The sequence below is a fragment of the Anolis carolinensis genome, unplaced genomic scaffold, assembly GCF_035594765.1.
Source record: "Anolis carolinensis isolate JA03-04 unplaced genomic scaffold, rAnoCar3.1.pri scaffold_11, whole genome shotgun sequence".
Lineage (NCBI taxonomy): Eukaryota > Metazoa > Chordata > Lepidosauria > Squamata > Dactyloidae > Anolis > Anolis carolinensis.
The window spans coordinates 21623973-21649526 of record NW_026943822.1 but is presented as its reverse complement, the minus strand read 5'-3'; the positions used below and the strand labels follow the sequence as shown (position 1 = coordinate 21649526).

Sequence of the window (25554 nt, the reverse complement as noted above, 5' to 3'; positions counted from 1 at the left end):
TCTCTGCCTTCCTCTCTCGCTGGAAAAAGGGAAAGTGAATGCTTTTAGTGCCGACCCTCCGCAGCTCAAGGCTTGGGAGAAACGAAGGACTTGTATACTGTTCTATCTGAAAAATTTTATATTGTATTTTATTTTTCTCTATTATTATTAGTATTATTACACTTATTATTTTTCACTATTATTGTTGCTACTATTACATTTACTTTACTCTATTTTTATTATTATTAATACAGTAGAGTCTCACTTATCCATGTCTCGCTTATCCAACATTCTGGATTATCCAACGCATTTTTGTAGTCAATGTTTTCAATATGTCGTGATATTTTGGTGCTAAATTCGTAAATACAGTAATTACTACATAGCATTACTGCGCATTGAACTACTTTTTCTGTCAAATTTGTTGTATAACATGATGTTTTGGTGCTTAATTTGTAAAATCATAACCTAATTTGATGTTTAATAGGCTTTTCCTTAATGCCTCCTTATTATCCAACATATACACTTATCCAACGTTCTGCCGGCCCGTTTATGTTGGATAAGTGAGACTCTAGTGTATATAATAAATAAATCTATATACAGTAGAGTCTCACTTATCCAACACTCGCTTATCCAACATTCTGGATTATCCAACGCATTTTTGTAGTCAATGTTTTCAATATGTCGTGATATTTTGGTGCTAAATTCGTAAATACAGTAATTACTACATAGCATTACTGCGTATTGAACTACTTTTTCTGTCAAATTTGTTGTCTAACATGATGTTTTGGTGCTTAGTTTGTAAAATCATAACCTAATTTGATGTTTAATAGGCTTTTCCTTAATGCCTCCTTATTATCCAACATATACACTTATCCAACGTTCTGCCGGCCCGTTTATGTTGGATAAGTGAGACTCTAGTGTATATAATAAATAAATCTATATATATAAAAGGGTAATGGAATCTCGGCACCGGACAAAACAACTAAACTAAATGCCCCACAACCTCGAAAATTGACAGCACAACCTCTCATCCTCTCTACGTTCATACAACAAAAAGAAAAGAAAAATAAAGTCCTAGCCACAGCAACGTGTGGCCGGGCACAGCTAGTAAATATATATACTATATTTATATAATATTTCAATTATATAAATAATATATCATTGAAATGCAGCAGCTACGGGTACATTTCAAAAATAAAAATAGATATTAATAAAATTGCATTCTTCGAGGCATCCGTAGGTTAAATGTTTTTGAATATTTATATAAAACTGTAATTTAAGATAATAATAAGACTTTAATAAGATAAGACTGTCCAACTCTGAATACCTATATACTCAAGTATAAGCTGACCTGAATATAAGCCGGCCAGGACCCTCAATCTAGTATAAGCCGAGGGGAGTTTTTTCAGCCATAAAAAAGGGCTGAAAAATTAGGCTTATACTCGAGTATATACAGTAACTGCTCAGCAACATGGAATTAACAACACTGAACTACAAATCTTTGTTCTCCAAGTCTAGGCAATGGGTACAATGGAGGAAATAAACTGAATTCTTGGAAATGTCTGCACATTGCAAAGGCAGCCAATGTTTTGGAGGTTTCAAAGGGCCCTCGGGAGAAAAGGAAAAGTTTATGTAAGAGCAAAAGAAGAGCTGGTGGGGGATACGGTTACAGTGCTTTCTTTCCCAAATGGAGAGACTGCTGAGACGAGTGAAAAAGAGCCAAGGAAGAAAGCTTTGTATCCTTTCTTTCTTTCTTTCGAAACAGCAAGCAATGCCTTGATGCTCTTGTGAGGAAGGGAGGAAAAATGCCAGGAAATGGGATCCAGGGCATAGGCGAATTGCACTATTGTCAAGATGTTTTTATTGTTCTTTCTGGACTTTTCCATTCCCTTCGCTTGGGCAAAACTCTCCCAACTCTAAGGCCCACAAAGCATTAGACTTTCTTCTCTCCGAAGACTAGACTTGGGTGTTTTGGAGGAGGTCTTGAAAGATGTCAGGCCCATCATTTTCAATTGTGGCAAGCAAATACTAGAGATGATTATAAGAACTTCTGAAAAAAACTACCATATATACTCGAATATAAGCCGACCTGAATATAAGTCGAGGCATCTAATTTTACTACAAAAAAAGAGGGAAATCATTGACTCAAGTATGGGGTTGGGTTTAGCTCCTTGGATCTCTTCATTATGGTCCGTTTCAAACCTATCCAATGTGCTAGACCCTCCTTTCAGAGTACCATATATACTCGAGTATACTCGAGGGGGACTTTTTCAGCTATAAAAAAAAGCTGAAAAACTAGGCTTATACTCGAGTATATACGGTAAATCTTGGGGAAGATTCATCTGTCTTTTATAGCTCCTTTAAAACCCAGACTTAGGGTGTATCCACACTGTAGAATTAATCCAGTTTGATACCACTTGAACTGCCAGGGCTCAATGCTATAGAATCGTGCACATTGTAGTTTTACAAGGTCTTTAATCTTCTCTGCCAAAGAGTTCTGGTCCCACAAAATCTACAACAAATGGTATCAAACTGGATTAATTCTACAGTGTAGATGCACCCCTCGAAAGGCATTCCAAGGCAGCCTCAAAGGGTCCAGATTTTGCAACGTTCTAGTAAACACAACCCAGCAAGAGGTGACAGGGAATCTACTTTGGAGTTTCTTCATGCAAATAAGTAAATAAATACACAAACTTGGGGGAAATGTGCCAAGTGAAATCAGCAGGAAAAAAATGCCAAGGGACTTGTGGAAAGAAGGGAGGGGATTTGCACCTTTTCAATACCCAAATCGCGGCTGTACCCGTTGCCAGGCTGTTGAGGGTTTATAAATATCTCTAATTTAAGATTGGTTCTTTTCGCAGCCAAGTCAATTACATCTCGGCTCCGCTGTTCCCTCTCCGGAATCTGCCTTTCCAACGCTGCAGAATTAAAGATTTGGCTGCGATCGCGGCGCATAGAAAGCGCCTCTTGCTGATTTGTGTTCCGTGGCACATCTGTCGTAGATGAAAAACCCATGTTTGCATCCCATCTGTCCGAACAGTAAGCTAAGCACCCTGGGTCTCCAAATACCTTTAAATGGTGCCAACGCCGGTTAGACCATGCCAACTCCAAGGCCTTGGAAGTGGCCCGATTTCCGAATAACAGAAATCAAAATTTAATGTTCAAAACGGCTGCATTTGTGACCAAATGTCCACATTAAGGGAATGGGACTGGAAGGGTTGAAAGCTATTTTGAAGAGTAACTCTCAACTATCGGCCACTCACCGGGATTAACGAAGGATCCCTTTTCTATTATTCTGGAATTCACCTTTGTTATGATTATAAGACTTTTACCAGAATTTACCAGAATTGATTTTTGACTAAGACTGTTTAATACCAATTTATGTTTAATTCAATGGAAATCCCTCCAGGATTACAAAAAATATGGAGACTGTTTGATTCCAATCCGTGATTAACTCAGTTGAAATTTATAGGAAATCCTCCCAAAACTACAGAGACTTGTATATTTACTTGTTTGCTTTGACATACAGTAGAGTCTCACTTATCCAAGCTAAACGGGCCGGCAGAACGTTGGATAAGCAAATATGTTGGATAATAAGGAGGCATTAAGGAAAAGCCTATTAAACATCAAATTAGGTTATGATTTTACAAATTAAGCACCAAAACATCATGTTATACAACAAATTTGACAGAAAAAGTAGTTCAGTACGCAGTAATGCTATGTAGTAATTACTGTATTTACAAATTTAGCACCAAAATATCATGATGTATGAAAAAAATTGACTACAAAAATGCGTTGGATAATCCAGAACGTTGGATAAGTGAGACTCTACTGTATAAGACTTTTACCATAATTGATTTTTGACTGAGACTGTTTAATACCAATTTATGTTTAATTCAATGGAAATCCCTCCAGGATTATAAAAAATACGGAGACTGTTTGATTCCAATCCGTGATTAACTCGGTTGAAATTTATAGGAAATCCTTCCAGAACTACAGAGACTTGTATATTTACAGTAGAGTCTCACTTATCCAACACTCGCTTATCCAACGTTCTGGATTATGCAATGCATTTTTGTAGTCAATGTTTTCAAGACATCGTGATATTTTGGTGCTAAATTCGTAAATACAGTAATTATTACATAGCATTACTGCGTATTGAACTACCTTTTCTGTCAAATTTGTTGTATAACATGATGTTTGGGTGCTTAATTTGTAAAATCATAGCCTAATTTGATGTTTAATAGGCTTTTCCTTCATCCCTCCTTTATATCCAAGATATTCGCTTATCCAAGCTTCTGCCGGCCCGTTTAGCTTGGATAAGTGAGAGTCTACTGTATTTACTTGTTTGCTTTGACATACTTAGATAAATAATATTTGGGTATTAATCCTATATGATTTCAGAGGACATTCAGTAGAGTCTCACTTATCCAAGCTAAATGGGCCAGCAGAAGCTTGGATGAGTGAATATCTTGGATAATAAGGAGGGATTAAGGAAAAGTCTATTAAACATCAAATTAGGTTATCATTTTACAAATCAAGCACCAAAACATCATGTTATACAACAAATTTGACAGAAAAAGTAGTTCAATACGCAGTAATGCTATGTAGTAATTACTGTATTTACGAATTTAGCACCAAAATATCACAACATATTGAAAACATTGACTACAAAAATGCATTGGATAATCCAGAACATTGGATAAGTGAGACTCTACTGTAGTTATATTTTGAATAATGTGATATGTATATGGTGCTGTAATATACATACTGTTTTCAACTGGCATATTGGACCATTATTGTTTATCATATTTTGATACATTGTTATAATAGACATCTGTGATTTTCACTAACTCTCAACTAACCAGAAACTACATTTATTGGGCATCTAGGTAAAGGCAAAGGTTTTACCCTGACTTTTAGTACAATCATGTCCGACTCTGGGGGTTGGTGCTCATCTCCATTTCTAAGCCGAAGAGCCGGAGTTGTCCATAGACACCTCCAAGGTCATGTGGGCGGCATGGCTGCATGGAGTGCCGTTACCTTCCCGCCGGAGCAGTACCTATTGATTTACTCACATTGGCATGTTTTTGAACTGCTAGGTTGGCAGAAGCTGGGGCTAACAGTGAGCGCTCACTTTGCTCCCCGGATTCGAATCTGCGGAGCAAAGTGAGCGCTCCGCTCTCTGGATTCGAACCTGCGACCTTTCGGTCTGCAAGATCAGCAGCTCAGTGCTTTAACACGCTGCGCCACCGGGGGCTCCTTGCTGATGAGGACAGCATTGCAAAAACATCTAGCAGACCATTGTTGGCTGCCTTTGAGGAGCCAGTGCTCTCATCTTCCCGAAGACAGATTTATTTGATGTCGTGTACAAACAGGACTTTGTTCCTCTCCTCTGCACCTGCAAATTAGAAGGCGAGCGGCTCTGCCCGTGTGCAAATAAATGTGCCTTCTTGGATTGTTCACTGTGCGGTTTGAAGACCTGGCATAGCTCCGCTTGTTATGTGAGGCCATGGAGAAAAGCCCAGTGACTGGCGTTTGTACAACCGGAGGGGGAAAAAATTCTATCTATCGAAATGGCTGACTTGGCCCAGACGGTGCAGGATGACTGTGGAAATCTCACATTTAGGCTCTCTCCGTTTGGCTTTTGGCCGAAACAGCCCCACTCCTTTGTCCAATTGCCTTGATATGTGTTTATTTTAAAGTTTTAGAATTGTTTGGCATTTGCTATTTATTTTAATGCTGTAACTTGTACTTTTTCATGCATATGTCAACTGTTGTGGGAGGCTTTTCTCATGTCCCCGCATGAAGAGCTGGAGCTCATAGAGGGAGTACAAGTTACAGCATTAAAATAAATAGCAAAAGCCAAACAATTTTAAAACTTTAAAATAAACACATATCAAGGCAATTGGACAAAGAAGTGGGGCTGTTTAGGCCAAAAGCCAAATTGAGCCACTTTGAGTCCCTTTGGGGAGATGGAGGAGGCATATAAGAAATAAATTATTATTATTATTATTATTATTATTACTGTATTATTATTATTATTATTACTGTATTATTATTATTATTATTATTATTATTATTATTATTATTATTAATTATTATTATTATTGGAGCCCCCAATAGCGCAGTGGATTAAAGCCTTGTGACTTGAAGGTTGGGTTGCTGACCTGAAAGCTGCCAGGTTCAAATCCAACCCGGGGAGAGTGGAGATGAGCTCCCTCTGTCAGCTCCAGCTCCATGCGGAGACATGAGAGAAGCCTCCCACAAGGATGGTAAAACATCAAAACATCTGGGCAATGTCCCCTGGGCAACGTCCTTGCAGACAGCCAATTCTCTCACACCAGAAGCAGTTTGCAGTTTCTCAAGGCGCTCCTGACACGAAAAAAATATTATTATTATTATTATTATTATTATTATTATTATTATTATTATTATTATTGGAGCCCCCTGTAGCACAGTGGATTAAAGCCTTGTGACTTGAAGGTTGGGTTGCTGACTTGAAGGCTGCCAGGTTCGAATCCAACCCAGGGAGAGTGTGGATGAGCTCCCTCTATCAGCTCCAGCTTCATGCGGGGATATGAGAGAAGCCTCCCACAAGGATGGTAAAACATCAAAACATCCAGGCAATGTCCCCTGGGCAATGTCCTTGCAGACAGCCAATTCTCTCACACCAGAAGCGACTTGCAGTTTCTCAAGAAGCTCCTGACATGAAAAAATTATTATTATTATTATTATTATTATTATTATTATTATTATTATTATTATTATTTTGAAAATGGGGAACATAGCAAGTGGGTTTAGGGTGCGGAGCCCATCTCGCCTAAAGTGGGAAAATAAAGACATTTGGGGCCTCAAGGCAAAGGACTGGCAGACACCCAGCTTTCCCAAATGCAGAGCGATATGGATTTTGAGCTTTTCTTACATACTGTTCATGATTGTAAGAAGAATATTTCAAAGGGTATGAGACAGAAGAAAGAAGCCACAAGATTCAACAGAAATTCCTAGTGGATTCCTCCTGCTGTTTCTGTATTTTCTGAAAAAGTTGTCCCATCGCCTAATAATAGAGCCGGGCCCTGATGGGTGCAAATAGGAAGGTGTTTGCAAGTCGAAGAGCACAGTAATCCTTTTTGGTCTGCTTTCTCTACTCTTCTTCCTTCCCTTATTTCCTGCTTACTCTTCTCTTTGCCTGGGAGTGTTTGGCAAGCTCTCTCCCACTCCGTCTTGCTCTCTCCCTCCCGCTCTCTGCTTTTCTTACGTGGCTCCGTGCACTGCCTGACTCAGGTTTATCATGAGCATCTGGCTTACAAATCAAACTTCCTCCATTCCAGGCAGCTAACTCAGCCCTGCATCGTTGGACCGGGATCTGATTCTTTTCTCCACTGTCAGCACAGCGGCAAATGAACTGCAAATGCGCCCGAGAGCTAGGAGTCGGTCGCTCAAAGTCAGAAGTGGGTGCTTTTCATCACGAGAAGACCACCCGGCGTTGTCGTTGTGCGCTTTCCTATTCATGGTGGTCACAAGGCGATGCTTTCATGAGCGTTTCTTGGCCTTTGGCATCCTTTGAGGCTGAGAGAGTGTGACTTGCCCAATATCACACGTCAGGTGTCCATGGTTGGTCAGAATTTCGAACCCTGGTCTTCAGAGTCATACTCCAGGGCTGAAACCACACTCAGCTTCCAAGTATTTTTATTTATTTATTTACAGTATTTATATTCCACCCTTCTTTCTCACACCGAAGGGGACTCAGGGCGGATCACACTACACATATAGGCAAACATTCAATGCCTTTAACATAGAACAAAGACAAACAAACATAGGCTCTGAGCGGGCCTCGAACTCATGACCTCCTGGTCAGAGTGATTCATTGCATCTGGTTGCAACTGGCTGCTTTCTAGCCTGCGCCACAGCCCGGGCCTGTATCATCATAACTTTCCACCACTAAGAGAACTGGTGTTCAAGGAGGGGGCTATCATAATACTGGAGACAATGAGAGGACAACTTGCAGGAAATGAAGGATCTCAATCTTATGGGTTCAGTAGTACATTCAACACTAGATGTACATTGCCCTATCCTGATGTAGGAGATGGGACATCAAGGCTGCAAGAAGAGGAATCTGGTGTCTTGTTCAAGGGAAGTCACAGTCCCAATCTTATTCTGCTTGGGATACCGGAACCGGTTCTAGGTACAACAACTGGACAAATTGGAAGGTGTCCAGAGAAATGGATGGCCCATGAGGTCTCTTCCAGTTCTACTATTCTATGATTCTATGAAAGGCGACCAACATGGTCAAAGGTCTGGAACCCATGAATCTGAGGAGCAGCTTAGGGCACTGGAAAATTTTAGCTTGGAGAAGAGAACATGTATAGGAGCCATGTTTAAATACCTGAAAAGACCCGGGGGCCGGGTTGTGGCGCAGCTGGGTAGTAACCAGCTGCTATAAATCACTACTGACCGAGAGGTCATGAGTTCGAAGCCCGGGTTGGGTTAAGCCTCCGACCATAAAAAAAATAGCCCCGGCTTGCTGTTGACCTAGCAGCCCCGAAAGACAGTTGCATCTGTCAAGTAAGGAAAATTTAAGGTACGCTTTATGCGGGAGGCTAATTTAACTAATCTACAACACCATAAGACTGCTCATGAGGAAAAGAATGAGGAAGAACAACCACCAATGGACAGTGAAGCAACAGCTCCCCCTGTGGCCGGAATCGTGAAGGTGGAAAGATGTTAAAAATGCCTCTGTGTCTGTCTAAAAACTGAATGTTGTTTGTCTGTTGGCATTGAATGTTGCCATATATGTGTTCATTGTAATCCACCCTGAGTCCCCTTCGGGGTGAGAAGGGCGGAATATAAATACTGTAAATAAATAAATAAAAATAAAAGATGTTACTTTGAGGAAGAGGCAAGTTTGTTGTCTAATGCTTTAGAGACCAAGGCACAGAGCGAATTGATTCAAAAGTTCCAGGGGAGTCATAATGCTTTCATGTCTTTATATTTGGCGCTACGGGCTCTTTGCTCTTCAATTCAGGCAACGTGGTTTTTGAGTTACAGCCAGGTCTGGGTTCTCTAGTTCTTCTCTTGGTTTTGGGATTCAAGTATTCTAGGAGTTTTTCCATGCTTATGTTGCAAAAGCAACATGGACTCAAGTCACTTTTGGATTTTGGGGCTATTCTTGAACTGCCTTGCTTTTGGATTTGCAAGAGAGATTTGATTGCTGACTTTTTGGATTCTACACCTTCTTTCCTTATCCCTGCTTTTTACTATATATCTTTTGTGTGTGTGTGTGTGTTTTGTAATAAACGGTTTGCCTTTACTCTACACTCCTGTGTGATGCTCTAGTCATAGGTGGTTTCAGGTTTGGGATGCGACATCCACTGACTTGGATTTTGGTTGAGCCTCCTTCTCTGGAGGTATTTGCCGGCTGAGATCTTTTGGCACGGCACCCAGTGTGCCCATCACCACCGGGACCACCTGCACTGGTTTCTGCCAGAAGTTCAAGCTTGAGGTCCTGATAGCGGCTGAGTTTATCCTGTTCTTTTTCATCAATGCGACTGTCACCTGGGATGGCATAAATGATCCAACCCTTTTTCTTTTCCACGACTGTGATGTCTGGTGTGTTGTGTTCCAGAACTTTGTCAGTCTGGATTTGGAAGTCCCACAGTATATTTGCACGCTCATTTTCCAATACTTTTGCAAGTTTGTGATCCCACCAGTTCTTTACTGCTGGCAGTAAGGCATAAGTTCCAATGAATCATTTGGGCCACATAGTTGTGCCTCTGTTTGTAGTCTGTCTGTGTGATTTTTTTACAGCAGCTGAGGATATTATTATTATTATTAATTATTATTATTATGTTGACTGAGTCTCTTTCTCTGGAGGTATTTCAGCAGAGACTGGGTTGGCCCTGGGTCAGGAGAGCTTGGATTGGATGTTCCTGCATGACGGAAAAGGGTTGGACTGGATGGCCCTTGGGGTCTCTTCCAGCTCCATGGTTCTACAATATCTTTATGTCATCCTTGGTGACTGACACCCTCCCAAAAGACCAGGCTGTCCTTGGATAGGGACCCTTTTGGCACATGTTTTCCTCTCCAGCTCTTCCACTTACTTTCTCCTTTCTTGCTCCACCTAAATGTTAGGAGGAATACCCTGATGGTAAAACCTGCTCGACACTGCCTTGGATGTTGGTTGAATCTCCTTCTCTGAAGATATTTCAGCACAGGCTGGATGGCCACCTGTCAAGAGGGCTTGGATTGGATGTTCCTGCATGACGGTAAAGGGTTGGACTGGATGGCCCTTGGGGTCTCTTCTAGCTCCATGGTTCTACAGTATCTTCACATGGTCCTTGGTGATTGACATCCTCCCCAAAGGCCAGGCCCTCCTTGGATAGGGACCCTTTTGGCACCGTTCTTCCACGTACTCTCTCCTTTCCTCGCTCTAATGCATCCACAGCTAATGAGGCATCCCTTGAACTTGCTCTTTGGCCACATGGAGAACAGACTTGGCCGGTCCTGCCACAAGCCTTCTCTTTGAGCCCATATTAGCACATCATGAGCCTCCTTGCACATTTCTTCCCTCTCTTTAAACAGCTGCAAAGGAGGAGGGATCACCAAGCAAGCTCCCTTTGGAATTGGGATTCCTTCTGGGTCCTACGGCCGGACTCTGCATCCTTGCAGCCTCTCTGAATGCCTCCCCATTTGTCTCTTGCTTGGATTTTCCATGCTCAGACCCATCTCTGGCACCGGCTTCGGGGAGCCCCTTCTAAAATCCCCTCCTTTTTTTTTTGGTATGCTTTATTCTAAATCACTGCCATGAGGAATACGAACCAGCTCCTTTTCTTGGCTGCGCTTTCCTTTTACATTAACGGTGAGTGACTCTTTTCTTTTCGGTCCCCGTGCAGTTTGACAGCAGGACAGCTGCTTTGGAAGAAGCACTTAGAAACCTCTTGAGAAAAGCAGTTGAAAAGTCTTATCTTTTGCAAAAAAAGGGTTGTGCTTAGCAAGTGAGGAGAAAGACGTGGGAACAGGCTTTCTGTCCATGCGTGTTAATGTTGTTTTGCTATGGTCGAAATCTTCATTCGGGCCAAGCTAGATGGCCCGGCCATTGATCTTTAGTAGTAGAGTCAACACTGATATTGAAAAATGTCTTTGGTTATTATTACAGTAGAGTCTCACTTATCCAAGGTAAACGGGCCGGCAGAAGCTTGGATAAGTGAATATCTTGGATAATAAGGAGAGATTAAGGAAAAGCCTATTAAACATCAAATTAGGTTATGATTTGACAAATTAAGCACCAAAACATCATGTTATACAACAAATTTGACAGAAAAAGTAGTTCAATACACAGTAATGTTATGTTGTAATTACTGTATTTATGAATTTAGCACCAAAATATCATGATATATTGAAAACACTGACTACAAAAATGGCTTGGATTATCCAGAGGCTTGGATAAGCAAGGCTTGGATAAGTGAGACTCTACTGTATTATTATTACAGGACTGAAACTTCAGAAGTCTTCTATTTAGAAAATCATCAGAGAGATGATTCTTTCCTTTTTTTGCAATGTGGAAATTTCTTCGCCATAACATTCTTTGTTGTTATACCTTGCGAGTCTCTCTTTTATTTTCCCAGTATCATATTGAGAAACTACAACTCTAGAAATAAGGGTTTGAATCCCTGCTCAGACATGGAAATACATTGGGATGATCCCGAGCAAGTCACACTATCTCGGCCTCAGAGCAAAGCTTGCCAAGCAAACCCTGCGATGGATTTGCCACAAGTCAGATACGACTTGACACAACCAAATGATATTTTAGCCCTTAGCATTGCTGTTTTGACAACTCAGTTTATCCCAACCTTAGTTTAACTGAATTTAAAGAGACTGGTGTAGAGTTTTAATTCACTGTCTCTATATGAACGAGGCTGTGGGTCTAACTTACTTTCTCAAAGGACTAGTTATCCTTTCTCGCCATTATTATTTCATTAAGCAAGACACACTTCTCTTGTGGGATAGAGGAGTCGCTGAAACTCGAAAACACTTAACTGGTGTTAAAAACACAAGCCTCTGGGGTGATCCTGCCGACAGAAGCTTTTTCAAAAGATACGAATTACAGCCTCAGCTTTGGACCCAAACTATTACCTCATTTATTTTACTTGCCTTTTATTTCATGTAGGACTTGGTATTTTTTTTTTTATAAAAGAGCACCGACTGGATTGATAAGTAGAGCATTTCTTTAGGTAACATGAATAAATAATTTTCTATTGAGCATCCTGAGATGTAATAACTGCAGTGCTCAATAATTTAAGAAGCAGGAATGATCCTCAATTTTTGAACGCTCTCCTTCTGGTCAACTCACTTTAAAGAGGTCAAACTTACATTCAGACCAGGGCTGATCATATAAACCCCACCAAACCTGATACCTTTCAGTTGTGTCGGACTAGAACTCCCTCCAGGTCTTGCTGGCAAAGGATGATGGGGATTGTAGTTGGATCCATCTAACAAGAATAGACAAGAGACATAAATGTATTGGATGGAAAAGAGTGAATATTAACCAACTTTAATATATACATTCAGTCCTACAATACTGCAGTTTTTATACTTGTTTGGAAAGGCTATCCTGTGTTGCTGAAAGCTTTCATGGCCAGAATCACTGGGTCGCTGTGAGTCTTCTGGGCTGTATGGCCATGTTCCAGAAGCATTCTCTCCTGACGTTTTGCCCACATCTATGGCAGCATCCTCAGAGGCTGTGAGGTCTGTTGGAAACTTGGCAAGTGGGGTTTATATATATTTGTGGAATAATGTCTAGGGTGGGAGAAAGAACTTGTCTGTTTGAGGCAAGTGTCAATGTTGCAATTGGCCAGCTTGATTAGCATTGAATGGCCTTGCAGCTTCAAAGCCTGGTTGTTTTCTGCCTGGGAAATCCTTTGTTGGGAGTTATTAGCTGGTTCTGATTTTTTCCTGTCTGGAATTCCATTTTTTTTTGTTTTTGTTTTTTGTTTTTAGTGTTACTCTTTATTTATTTTCCTGATTTTAGAATTTTTTTAAATACCGGTAGCCAGATTTTGTTCATTTTCATGGTCTCCTTTCTGTTGAAATTATCCACATGCTTGTGGATTTCAATGACTGACACCTCACAATAATGGATTTCCACAGGCAGGAAGCAGGCAGGCTTTGAAGCTGCAAGGCCATTCAGTGCTAATCAAGGTGGCCAATTGCACCATTCACACTTGCCTCAAGCAGACAAGAGTTCTTTCTCTCATCCTGGACCATCTATCTATCTATCTATCTATCTATCTATCTATCTATCTATCTAAACTCACAGCAAACCAGTGATTCCGGCCATGAAAGCCTTTGGCAATACAGATAATTATTTCTTGATCACAACTCCTCTTCTGAATTGCCAGAGAAGATTGTTATCGATGTGATTAAAATTGTCGCAGAAACCAACTGCAGTCAAAATGTGTCATAAGAGACACAACATTTGGTAAAATGATATCTATCTAATTAACTATCTATCTATTGTTTAACTATCTGTATAACTGAATTATTCCCTGGCTCTTTTCTGTTGTTGGTTAGCCACTTGGGCAAACGGAGGCCAACATGGACTGGAAGTTGGAAGATCCATTTCTTGAAACCAAGACGAGGTTTCATCAGGATTTGTAAATGGACATAGAAAAACTTGCAAATCTGGTTATTTCATGCGGGATAGAAGGGATAGAAGGGATGGGTTTCGAACCTGCAAACTTTTAAAAAAACGAAGGGGAAAAAGAAAACATCCTAGCCAACTTGCTGGTGACATCTAGTGGCACATCCCTCCTTTTGCCGTAAAATCAGGAGAAAACAAAAGTACTAAACTGGATCGTTCAGAAACAAAAAGACCTCAGAACTAGAGGAAGCATGACCTCCTCTCCCCCAGATAGACGTCACTAACTCACCTGATTTTGGGATTCTGGATAAGGGATGCTCCACCGGTCGTGACCAAAAATGTTTGCATTTTGTGGACCCGATGCTTTGTGTCTTGCAGGAAGTGACACAGCTGATGCTGAAGAAAGGTTGATGAACCACCTCCTCAACACTTCTCGCTACAACAATCTAATTCGCCCGGCCTTCAACTCCTCACAACTGGTCGTCATAGAGCTGCAAGTGGTCCTGGCACAGCTCATCAATGTGGTAGGTTGGACTAATGTCAGCTCTTCCTCCATAGCTGGGTGTTCTTGGGTACATCTTCAGACCATTGAAACCCTTTGAGTGATCTTGGGTACATCTTTGGGCCATGGAAACCCTTTGAGTGATCTTGGGTACATCTTCAGGCCATGGAAACCCTTTGAGTGATCTTGGGTACATCTTCAGGCCATGGAAACCCTTTGAGTGATCTTGGGTACATCTTCAGGCCATGGAAACCCTTTGAGTGATCTTGGGTACATCTTCAGGCCATGGAAACCCTTTGAGTAGTCTTCGGTATATCTTCAGGAAATTGGAACACTTTGAGTGATCTTAGGTACAGCTTCAGGCCATGGAAACCCTTTGAGTGATCTTGGGTACATCTTCAGGCCATGGAAACCCTTTGAGTGATCTTGGGTACATCTTCAGGCCATGGAAACCCTTTGAGTGATCTTGGGTACATCTTCAGGCCATGGAAACCCTTTGAGTAGTCTTCGGTATATCTTCAGGAAATTGGAACACTTTGAGTGATCTTAGGTACAGCTTCAGGCCATGGAAACCCTTTGAATGATCTTGGGTCCATCTTCTGGCCATGGAAACACTTTGGGTGATCTTGGGTACATCTTTGAGCCATGGAAACCCTTTGAGTAGTCTTGGGTCCATCTTCTGGCCATGGAAACACTTTGGGTGATCTTGGGTACATCTTTGAGCCATGGAAACCCTTTGAATGATCTTGGGTCCATCTTCTGGCCATGGAAACACTTTGGGTGATCTTGGGTACATCTTTGAGCCATGGAAACCCTTTGAATGATCTTGGGTCCATCTTCAGGCCATAGAAACCCTTTGAGTGGTCTTCGGTATATCTTCAGGAAATTGGAACACTTTGAGTGATCTTAGGTACAGCTTCAGGCCATGGAAACCCTTTGAATGATCTTGGGTACATCTTCAGGCCAAGGAACCCCTTTGGGTACATCTTCAGGGCATGGAAACCCATTGGGTGATCTTGAGTACATCTTCAGACCATGGAAACCCTTTGGGTGATCTTGGGTACATCTTTGAGCCATGGAAACCCTTTGAATGATCTTGGGTACATCTTCAGGCCATGGAAACCCTTTGGGTGACTTCGAATAAGTCTTGCTCAGACAGCCCTGGGTCTCCATAGGTCTGAGTTGACTTGAAGGCATGTAACAACAGCAAAAGTAAGGCTCCAAATACATTGAGAGCTAAAATTCAGTTGCTTGTCCCCACTGGACTAGACCCATTGAAAGAGCTGCAAAATAGTAAATCAACAGTTCTGTAAATCTCGTGGATTTAATCAGTCTACTTTGGTTGATAATTAGCAACTGGATCTAGGCCTAGGAATATAAACTAGTCATAGCATAAAGTTATTAAAGTTGGAGCAAAGTCAATAATCCAAACAGGCGTTTGTTATGGTAAATCGGGGTGAAGAGCAAAGTAAAGGCATGGACAATAATTTGGAAACATGAGCATTTAGCACCTTAAACTTAAATCGTTAAAGAAAATCAATGTCTTTTAACATTAAGAGGCTAAGAGAAAATCATTAAATGGAATGGTTACATTCATCATTCACAAACTGGCAAGAACTAAAGTTTTAAAAATCATTTAAAATGCCTAACAATGTCCAAAAAGTGTCGCAGTGTACTGATGTCTCCATCTCAATAAAAGAATTGTCCGTTGGGTTGTTGTGAGCTTTCTGGGCTGTATGGCCATGTTCCAGAAGCATTCTCTCCTGACGTTTCGCCCACACCTATGGCAGGCATCCTTAGAGGAAACTAGACAAGGGAGGTTTATATAGAAAAGCCTTGCAGCTTCAACTCACAACAATCCAATGATTCCGACCATGAAAGTCTTCGACAACAAATTGTCCATTGTCAAACTGTGCTTTTTAAAAAAAAAAAAAATCAGCATTTAATTAATTTTTAGGATGGTTGTTGAAATGTCAGCCAATTATAAGCAATCCCTACAAAATTAATTCCAAGCGCCCAAGAATTGATGTTATGTTTTTCTTGATATGACATTGTTTTATTGCTGACCTTGTTTTATTGTTTTATTGCTGTTATTGTATTGTTGTCGGGCATGGCCCCATGTAAGCCGCTCCGAGTCCCTTCGGGGAGATGGGGCGGGATATAAAAAATAAAGTTATTAAAGTTATTTAGTTAAGAAGTTTTCACTCAATTAATATGGATAGCCCTTCCCAGTCAGTTTAGGCAAAAGGAAACTGCTGCAGTCTCTTTCTTGTTGATAACTTTTGCCATCGTGTTCTCATGCTTCCCGGTTTTCATCCATGAAATGCTGGGAAATATAGATCTCTCTTTCCATTCTTTAACATTCAGTATTATATGCAGCCTTGTGTACAAATCCGGGAGCAGAACATCGCCAACCCAGTTGTTTGGTGATACCAAAACCCCGGATCTTTTGGAGCCGAATCCGTTTTCCTTTTGCTCCGCCGTGCTTCACTTTTCTCTCTCCTTTTGGCTCTGCCTCCGTTGATCCCTTTTAGGTTATGACTCCTCCATTAATTCTCTCTCCTCTACCATTTCCAAAGGCCTCACTTTCCTTTAAAAGCTTTTCCCTTCTACTATCGAGCAAAATAGCAAAATAGCCGGCAGCCCTGGTCATCTTGGGAGCTCGAGAACACTCTAATCTAATTATTGTTTTTTAATGGGCTGTAGTTTCTCCCCAAGCCCTGATTTAAGCTGTTGCAACCTCTTCTTAAAATGCACCGAGGGTCGTGCCTTTGTGTTTGTTTTGCAATAATCTGAATAATAAATCCATACATTGGAGGGCTGGAACTGAGAAGGATGATCAAGCTTGATTTTCCAACTAACGCAATTACGTGTAGATAAAATGTTTGCATCCCCTTCCTTAAGGAATGATAACTGTAGAACTTGCAAGTTTCAGAGATGAATTCATATCTAACATACTGCCTTTCGTAGGATTTGCGATAACAAATCTGCCTTCTTAAGTCTAAGCAATTTAATGAAGAGATGACGATAGCGCTTGTACGGTCCAAATGAGAAAAACGATGGTATCTAATGCAGAGATGCTTTAAATTTTCTTCTTCTTCTTCTTCCTCTAGAATGAACGTGAACAGATCATGACCACCAATGTCTGGCTCAATCAGGTAGGCTGCTGGGAATTGTGGGAGTTGAAGTCCAAAACAACTGGAGGGCCGAAGTTTGCCCATGCCTGGTATAGCCTATGTCTTGTGTAATTTTGCAAGCAGAATTACTGTATATACTCGAGTATAAGCCTAATTTTTCAGCCCTCTTTTTAAGACTGAAAAAGCCCCCCTCGGCTTAAACTTGGGTGAGGGTTATATTTGGGTCAGCTTATACTCGAGAATATATGGTACATTTATTATTTTTCTCTATTATTGTTGCTACTATTACATTGATTTTACATTATTATTATTATTATTATTATTATTATTATTATTATTATTACATTTATTATTTCACTCTGATCTTATTATTATTATTATTATTATTGCATTTATTATTTTACTCTATTTAATATTACATGTATTATTTTACTCTATTTATTATTATTATTATTACATGTATTATTTTACTCTATTATTATTAACTAGCTGTGCCCGGCCACGCGTTGCTGTAGCAAAGTCTGGTAGTATGGGAAATAAAGTATTGAGGAATTGGTGGTAGTTAAGGTAAAGGGTAAAGGTTTTACCTTACATTAAGTCCATTATAAATGGGTTATATAGCTGTGTGGAAGGGCCTTGAGTCTGCACTGCCATATAATCCAGTTAAAATCAGATAATCTGTATTTTATAGGCAGTGTGGAAGAGGCCTAAGTGAGGCCTAACTCTGCCTGTCCCCTGGGCTGAGTGGGTTGCTAGGAGACCAAGTGGGCAGAGCTTAGCCTTCTAACTGGCAGCAATTGGATAAAAACAAGTATTCCTCTCCCTCTAATTAGGACTTTATTTTTCTTTTCTTTTTTGTTGTATGAACGTAGAGGCATGGATGAGGGGTTGTGCTGCCAAGTTTAGTGTTTCTGGGATGTGTAGTTTTGTTGTTTTGTCCTAGGCCGAAATTTCATTACCGTTTTATATATATAGAAAGGATACATAAGCACATTGACATTGAAGAAGATGGGAATAATGATTTGATCAGAGTTGCACAGTCTTATCTTAAATTTGAGCTTGATGTAAATATTCAAAAACATTTAACCTACTGATGCCTCAATTCATGTAATTTTATTGGTATCTATTTTTATTTCTGAAATTTACCACCCTCGGCTTATACTGGAGTCAATGTTTTCCCAGTTTTTTTGTGGTAAAATTAGGTGCCTCGGCTTATATTCGGGTCGGCTTATACTCGAGTATATACGGTAAGTATTTCTCATTTGCATTTGGAATGTATAAAGCAATCAATGTGTGAGTTTGCTGTGAAAAAAATTGCATTTAAGATGAGATCTCTGTCATGCTTTCAGGAGTGGACAGATTACCGCCTGTCTTGGGAACCTTCGGAGTACGAGGGGATCAATAAGCTAAGGATACCGGCTAAGAAAGTTTGGCTGCCAGATATCGTGCTGTACAACAAGTACGTTCTTGCGTCTTTCCATTACGTCCCATGACTTAGAGACAACTTGAACTCTCCTATCAATGAGGGAGATCTTCCCAGACTTCTCATGGATCTGTGAAACTATGATCCTTATCTGGCACAAGAATAGCATAGGGTTGCACTGGAGGACCTAGAAAATGCCAAGAGAGGCCATATTTTATCCGATGTAGGGTGGTAATAGTAGATAAAACCATGGATGCCAGTTCTGTAGATACAGGAGTTCATATCCATAGCCATTATATATAAGACTAGCTGTGCCCGGCCACGCGTTGCTGTGGCAAAGTATGGTGGTATGGGAAATAAAGTAATGAGAAATTGGTGGTAGTTAAGGTAAAGATAATCCAGTGCAAAGCAGATAATATAAGATTACAAATGGGTTATATGGGTGTGTGGAAGGGCCTTGAGTCTACACTGATATATAATCCAGTGCAAATTAGATAATCTGTGGAAGAGGCCTAAGTGAGGCCTAAGTCTGCCTGTCCCCTGGGCTGAGTTGGTTGCTAGGAGACCAAGTGGGCAGAGATTAGCCCTCTAACTGGCAGCAATTGGATAAAAACAATTATTCCTTTCCCTTTAATTAGGACTTTATTTTTCTTTTCTTTTTGTTGTATCAACCTAGAGCCGTGGATGATGGGTTGTGTCGTCAAATTTCAAGGTTGAGGGGCCTGTAGTTTTGTTGTTTTGTGGGTCGCCGTGATGCCATCACTCTTTTATATATATATAGATTATTATTTTTGATCTTGCCCACTTTTGGTCCTACCTATCATTGGAAAGTGTCCCTAAGAACTTCTCTGAAGTTGACATTGGACTTTGGGCTGAATGCAGTTCCCCAATTTTGGCACATAATAGGGAACCAAGAGGGCGAAGAGATTGCTAGGAGCAACGTCACTGTATGTTGGACCCAGGTTGTCTCTGTCCTTGTAGTATGGCAAAGAATTGGTCCCACATGTTATCAAAAAAGGATGAGTATTATATCACAATCTGATTGTTGACATGATTTGAAACTCAACGTTTTCCACAATTCACTTTTCCCCTTGTCCGTTTCTTCAGTGCCGACGGCACCTACGAAGTCTCCGTCTACACAAACGTGGTGGTAAAGAACAACGGCAGCATCTTCTGGCTGCCTCCCGCCATCTACAAAAGTGCCTGCAAGATCGAGGTGAAGCACTTCCCTTTCGACCAACAAAACTGCACCTTGAAGTTCCGCTCGTGGACGTACGACCACACCGAGATCGACATGATCCTGAAGAACACCTCGGCCAGCATGGACGACTTCACTCCGAGCGGCGAGTGGGACATCGTGGCTCTCCCCGGGCGGCGGACGGAGAACCCTTTGGACCCCAGTTACGTGGACCTGACCTACGACTTCATCATCAAGAGGAAACCGCTTTTTTATACCATCAACCTCATCATCCCTTGCGTGCTCATCACCTCCTTGGCCATCCTAGTCTTCTACCTACCCTCAGATTGTGGAGAGAAGATGACCCTTTGCATTTCTGTCCTGCTCGCCTTGACGGTGTTCTTACTCCTGATCTCCAAAATCGTGCCCCCGACGTCGCTCGACGTCCCGCTGATCGGGAAGTACCTGATGTTCACCATGGTCTTGGTGACCTTCTCCATCGTGACCAGCGTCTGTGTGCTGAACGTCCACCACCGGTCTCCCAGTACGCACGCCATGCCACCTTGGGTGAAGGTGGTCTTCCTGGATAGACTGCCCCGCTACCTCTTCATGCGGCGCCCGGAGAACCATTCTGCGAAGCAACGGCTACGCAACCAGAAGAGGAGCAAAGCAGAGGCCCTGGGAGACTCATCCAATGCCTACAAGGGTTCCACCTACTTTGTCAACACGGCTTCGGTGAAGAAGTACGACCTCAAACTGACGGACCACCCGGACCACGCCGGCAGCCACCAAGACGTGAGGCTACGCTCCTCGGCCAAGTTTTCTCCTGAAGTCCAAGAGGCGATCGAGGGCGTCAGCTTCATAGCGGATCACATGAGGAGCGAGGACAAGAACGAGAGTGTACGTGGTATAAAACAATTTTGGTCTGTTTGCTGTTGGCTAACATTTGCTAGGTTAGACCTAATAACTCTGTTGTTGGATGACATGTCAACCCATTACTCAATCCCAATTCTCAGCTCTGGCTGAGAATTCCAAATTCCTCCCCTACACTTCAAATGTTAAAATTCTATGGGAGAAAAAGATGCCAAATGAACAGGAACCAGAGTGCAATTACAGTAGAGTCTCACTTATCCAAGCTAAACGGGCCGGCAGAAGGTTGGATAAGCGAATATCTTGGATAATAAGGAGGAATTAAGGAAAAGCCTATTAAACATCAAATTAGGTTATGATTTTACAAATTAAGCACCAAAACTTCATGTTATACAACAAATTTGACAGAAAAAGTAGTTCAATGTTCAGTAATGTTATGTTGTAATTACTGTATTTACGAATTTAGCACCAAAATATCACGATATATTGAAAACATTGAATACAAAAATGGCTTGGATTATCCAGAAGCTTGGATAAGCGAGGCTTGGATAAGTGAGACTCTACTGTATTTTGTAGTGTGAAAAGAACTTTAGTCAGATCACTTGGGGCCCATTACCACTACAGAAGGATAATAATAATAATAATAATAATAATAATAATAATAATAATAAGATGCTTTATTTATAGTCTGCTCTATCTCCCCGAGGGGACTCAGGGCAGATTGCAGAATTTGCATACAGAAAGCATCCAATGCCATTATACACTTAACCTATTTATCTACTCACATTTCTGCTTTCGATCTGCTACATGGGCAGGAAGCTGCGGGGTACCTTTTTTACCTCCCTGCTCAAAGCGGTACCTATTTATCTACTTCCATTTCTGCTTTCGATCTGCTACGTGAGCAGGAAACTGGGGGATACCTTTATTACCTCCCTGCTCAAAGCAGTACCTATTTATCTACTTTCATTTCTGCTTTCAGTCTGCTAGGTGGGCAGGAAGCTGTGGGGTACCTTTATTACCTCCCTGCTCAAAGCAGTACCTATTTATCTACTTTCATTTCTGCTTTCAGTCTGCTAGGTGGGCAGGAAGCTGTGGGGTACCTTTATTACCTCCCTGCTCAAAGCAGTACCTATTTATCTCATGTCTGCGTTTGGTCTGCTAGGTGGGCAGGAAACTGGGGGTACCTTTATTACCTCCCTGCTCAAAGCGGTACCTATTTATCTCATGTCTGCGTTTGGTCTGCTAGGTGGGCAGGAAACTGGGGGTACCTTTATTACCTCCCTGCTCAAAGCGGTACCTATTTATCTCATGTCTGCATTTGGTCTGCTAGGTGGGCAGGAAACTGGGGGTACCTTTATTACCTCCCTGCTCAAAGCGGTACCTATTTATCTCATGTCTGCGTTTGGTCTGCTAGGTGGGCAGGAAACTGAGGGTACCTTTATTACCTCCCTGCTCAAAGCGGTACCTATTTATCTCATGTCTGCATTTGGTCTGCTAGGTGGGCAGGAAACTGGGGGTACCTTTATTACCTCCCTGCTCAAAGCGGTACCTATTTATCTCATGTCTGCGTTTGGTCTGCTAGGTGGGCAGGAAACTGGGGGTACCTTTATTACCTCCCTGCTCAAAGCGGTACCTATTTATCTCATGTCTGCGTCTGGTCTGCTAGGTGGGCAGGAAACTGGGGGTACCTTTATTACCTCCCTGCTCAAAGCGGTACCTATTTATCTCATGTCTGCGTTTGGTCTGCTAGGTGGGCAGGAAACTGGGGGATACCTTTATCACCTCCCTGCTCAAAGCGGTACCTATTTATCTCATGTCTGCGTTTGGTCTGCTAGGTGGGCAGGAAACTGGGGGTACCTTTATTACCTCCCTGCTCAAAGCGGTACCTATTTATCTACTCACATTTTGGCTTTCAATCTGCTAGGTGGGCAGGAAACTGGGGCTAAAGGCAAGTGCTCACCCCAACCTGGGCTCGAACTGCCGACCTTTCAATAGGCAGGGAGATGTTCCTTCTAGAAGCCTCTAGGTCAGGCATGGGCAAAGCTGGCCCCTCCGGGTGTTTTGGACTCCAACTCCCACCATTCCTAACAGCCTCAGGCCCTTTCCTTTTCCCCCTCAGCCGCTTAAGCGGCTGAGGGGGAAAAGGAAGGGGCCTGAGGCTGTTAGGAATGGTGGGAGTTGGAGTCCAAAACACCCGGAGGGCCAAGATTTGCCCAAGCCTGCACTACTGTATACTTTCATGGACTGATGCATGTTTTTGGTTTGTTCTTCCAGGTCGTCGAGGACTGGAAATACGTGGCCATGGTAGTGGACCGGCTGTTTCTCTGGATATTTGTCTTAGTCTGTGTGGTGGGGACTGTCGGGTTATTCATGCAGCCGCTTTTTCAAAACCATTTGATTATCCCGACTCCTTGAAGACAACGCTGAGGACTATTGACTCACCGGATCAGCTGAATCCCATCTTGGGTTTTGCAAGCATTGTTTCGAAGTCCAGACGAAGAAGAAAAAGGGGGAAAACATCACTATTCCATTTAACGTTCTTCTTTATTAAAATGCGCTGAAGGCTTGCGGTGGCTGGTGAAAAAAAAAAAGCAAAAAAATTAGTCACAGAACAACGATTCATTTGTTAATTGTCTATCAATGTCACTGAACAGATTCCGGCTTTTTAGGTGGCTTCCAAAACAAGGTTAGGTCAGAGCTTCGGAGATCAGAGCAAGAATACCTCTTATGTTGGGACTGAATGATTGCCTCGAATCTCATGTTTATTTGCTCTTATGGATCGAAATGAAGTATTTTCTATATGGGCTCTTTATGAAGTTCAGCAAAAAAAGTTTCATTTTTTAGCTGGGTTGTCAGGAGCTGGACATGAACCTTAAGAATAGGTTGGTTTACAGATACAAACCCCGTCTTTCTTTGAGTTTTTAAGCGATGCTATAAAAGGAGAGAACATATGGAAAGAATTGCAGATGCCCATATCCAAATATGCCAGTAAATGCATTTGATTCAACATGTTGTCTCTAGAAATCTCTAGTTTGGTTGCTGTGAGTTTTTTGGGCTGTATGGCCATGTTCCAGAAGCATTCTCTCCTGACGTTTTGCCCATGTCTATGGCAGGCATCCTCAGAGATTGTGAGGTCTGCTGGAAACTAGGCAAGTGGGGTTTATATATCTGTGGAAGGTCCAGGGTGGGAGAAAGAACTTTTGTCTGAATCTTTTGTTGAGAGGTGTTAGCTGGCCCTGATTGTTTCCTTTTTTTTGGTGCTGATTTTAGAGTTATTTTTAATGCTGGTAGCCAGATTTTGTTCATGTTCATCACCTTGCAGCTTCAAAGCCTGACTGCTTCCTGTCTGGGGGAATTCTTTGTTGGGAGGCGTTAGCTGGCCCCAATAGTTAATTGTCTGGAATTCCCCTATTTAGAGGATGTCTGCCATAGATATGAGCAAAACGTCAGGAGGGAATGCTTCTGGAACATGGCCATACAGTCTGGAAAACTCACAGCGACCCAGTGATTCCGGCCATGAAAGCCTTCGACAACACAATCTTTAGTTCCTTGAGGAGACTAAACATATAGACACACTGGAAGACCTAGAGATTCCCAAAGAGAGAATATTTTAAATCAAATCTGTGACAGCTTTATAGGAAAAGAGCTTGTATGAAATGCTTTGGGACCAGATGTGTTCTGGTTTGTTTTTTTTTATTTATTTCGGCTTTTGGAATATTTGCATCTACATAATGGAGCTGGGACCCAAGTCTCAACACAGAATTATACACATAGACGGAAGTTCATTTTGCACTCAACGTTCTTAATAGTTTTGCGCATGAAACAAAGTTTGTGTACATCGAACCATCCGGAAGCAAAGGTGTCACTATCTCAACCACCCAAGTGGACAATTTTGGAGTATTTCGGTTTTCAAATTCCAGATAAGAAATGCTCAAAGGTGCTACAAAAGATCCCTTTGCATACCTCCCGATGTTGTTGAACCGCACGTCCCAGCATTCCTCACCACTGGCCAGGAAGATGGGAGTTGGAGTTCACAAATATTCGGGAGGCTGCATGATTCTTATATCTACCATGAAAAGAGCCTGCTGAGAATTACTTTTTAAATGCAAGTAACAACACACGTTGGAATACAATTCCCTGTATTCTTCTCAATGTTGGCTAGGGCTGATGGGACTTCAAGTCCAAATGGTTAGGATGTTTACAGCTTCATAAAAGCTGATCCTCATGCAAGACACAAACCTGATGATGAAATACAAAGAAAGGAAGGGAAAGGGGAGAGTCAAAAGACACAGAATGTGAGAGTTTTTAAAAAGGGAAAAAATAAAATGGAGTCAAAGATGGGACTGAGATCTGAAAAAACGACTGTGTTAAAATGCTCTATTTTGGTCTTTTATAGAAATGGGAGGAAATATGGGAATAAAACAATGACTCTGATGCAGGGGCACAAAAGACAGTCTATTAAAACAGTATTTTCCTTAAACACTTTCATAATGGGCCGTGCTCCTTTATTTCACAACGTATTATCTTGCTCTGATATTTGTTTTGGCAAACAACATCGCATTGGATTGATAACCTAAACCCTCCCAGGTTCAGAAGGGGTGAGAAAGCCAATATGTCAAAGGCATGTGGCAATTGCAAAAACACATGCACACACAAATGTGCACATATCACAGGCATCATTGCATATTTGTCCACTGCCCATCAAGAAGGAAATTCAAAGAGCAACAATTTTGGAAAGGCACGGGTGATGCCAACAAGAAAGAGGCTGATGTATTCTCTATATTGCTATACTGCACCTCCCAGCATTTCCTAGCCGTTGGCTGTGTT

General features: G+C 41.6%; 1 protein-coding gene across 1 annotated transcript; it reads left to right on the top strand.

Moving 5' to 3' along the window:
- Positions 1–10319: 10319 nt before the first annotated feature.
- chrnb4 (cholinergic receptor nicotinic beta 4 subunit) lies at positions 10320–25209 on the top strand. The gene is made up of 6 exons (XM_062963199.1): positions 10320–10837; positions 13997–14142; positions 17234–17278; positions 18607–18716; positions 19788–20757; positions 23002–25209. The coding sequence occupies exons 1-6, from the start codon at positions 10783–10785 to the stop codon at positions 23140–23142; spliced, it is 1467 nt and encodes a 488-aa protein (XP_062819269.1). The 5' UTR covers positions 10320–10782; the 3' UTR covers positions 23143–25209.
- Positions 25210–25554: the final 345 nt, after the last annotated feature.

Coding starts and splice junctions, on each gene's coding strand:
- chrnb4 (XM_062963199.1), top strand. CDS start 10,783: ATGAGGAATACGAACCAGCTCCTTTTCTTGGCTGCGCTTTCCTTTTAC. Junction 14,143..17,233: donor TGGCACAGCTCATCAATGTG/GTAGGTTGGACT, acceptor TTCTTCCTCTAG/AATGAACGTGAACAGATCAT. Junction 20,758..23,001: donor GCGAGGACAAGAACGAGAGT/GTACGTGGTATA, acceptor TTGTTCTTCCAG/GTCGTCGAGGACTGGAAATA.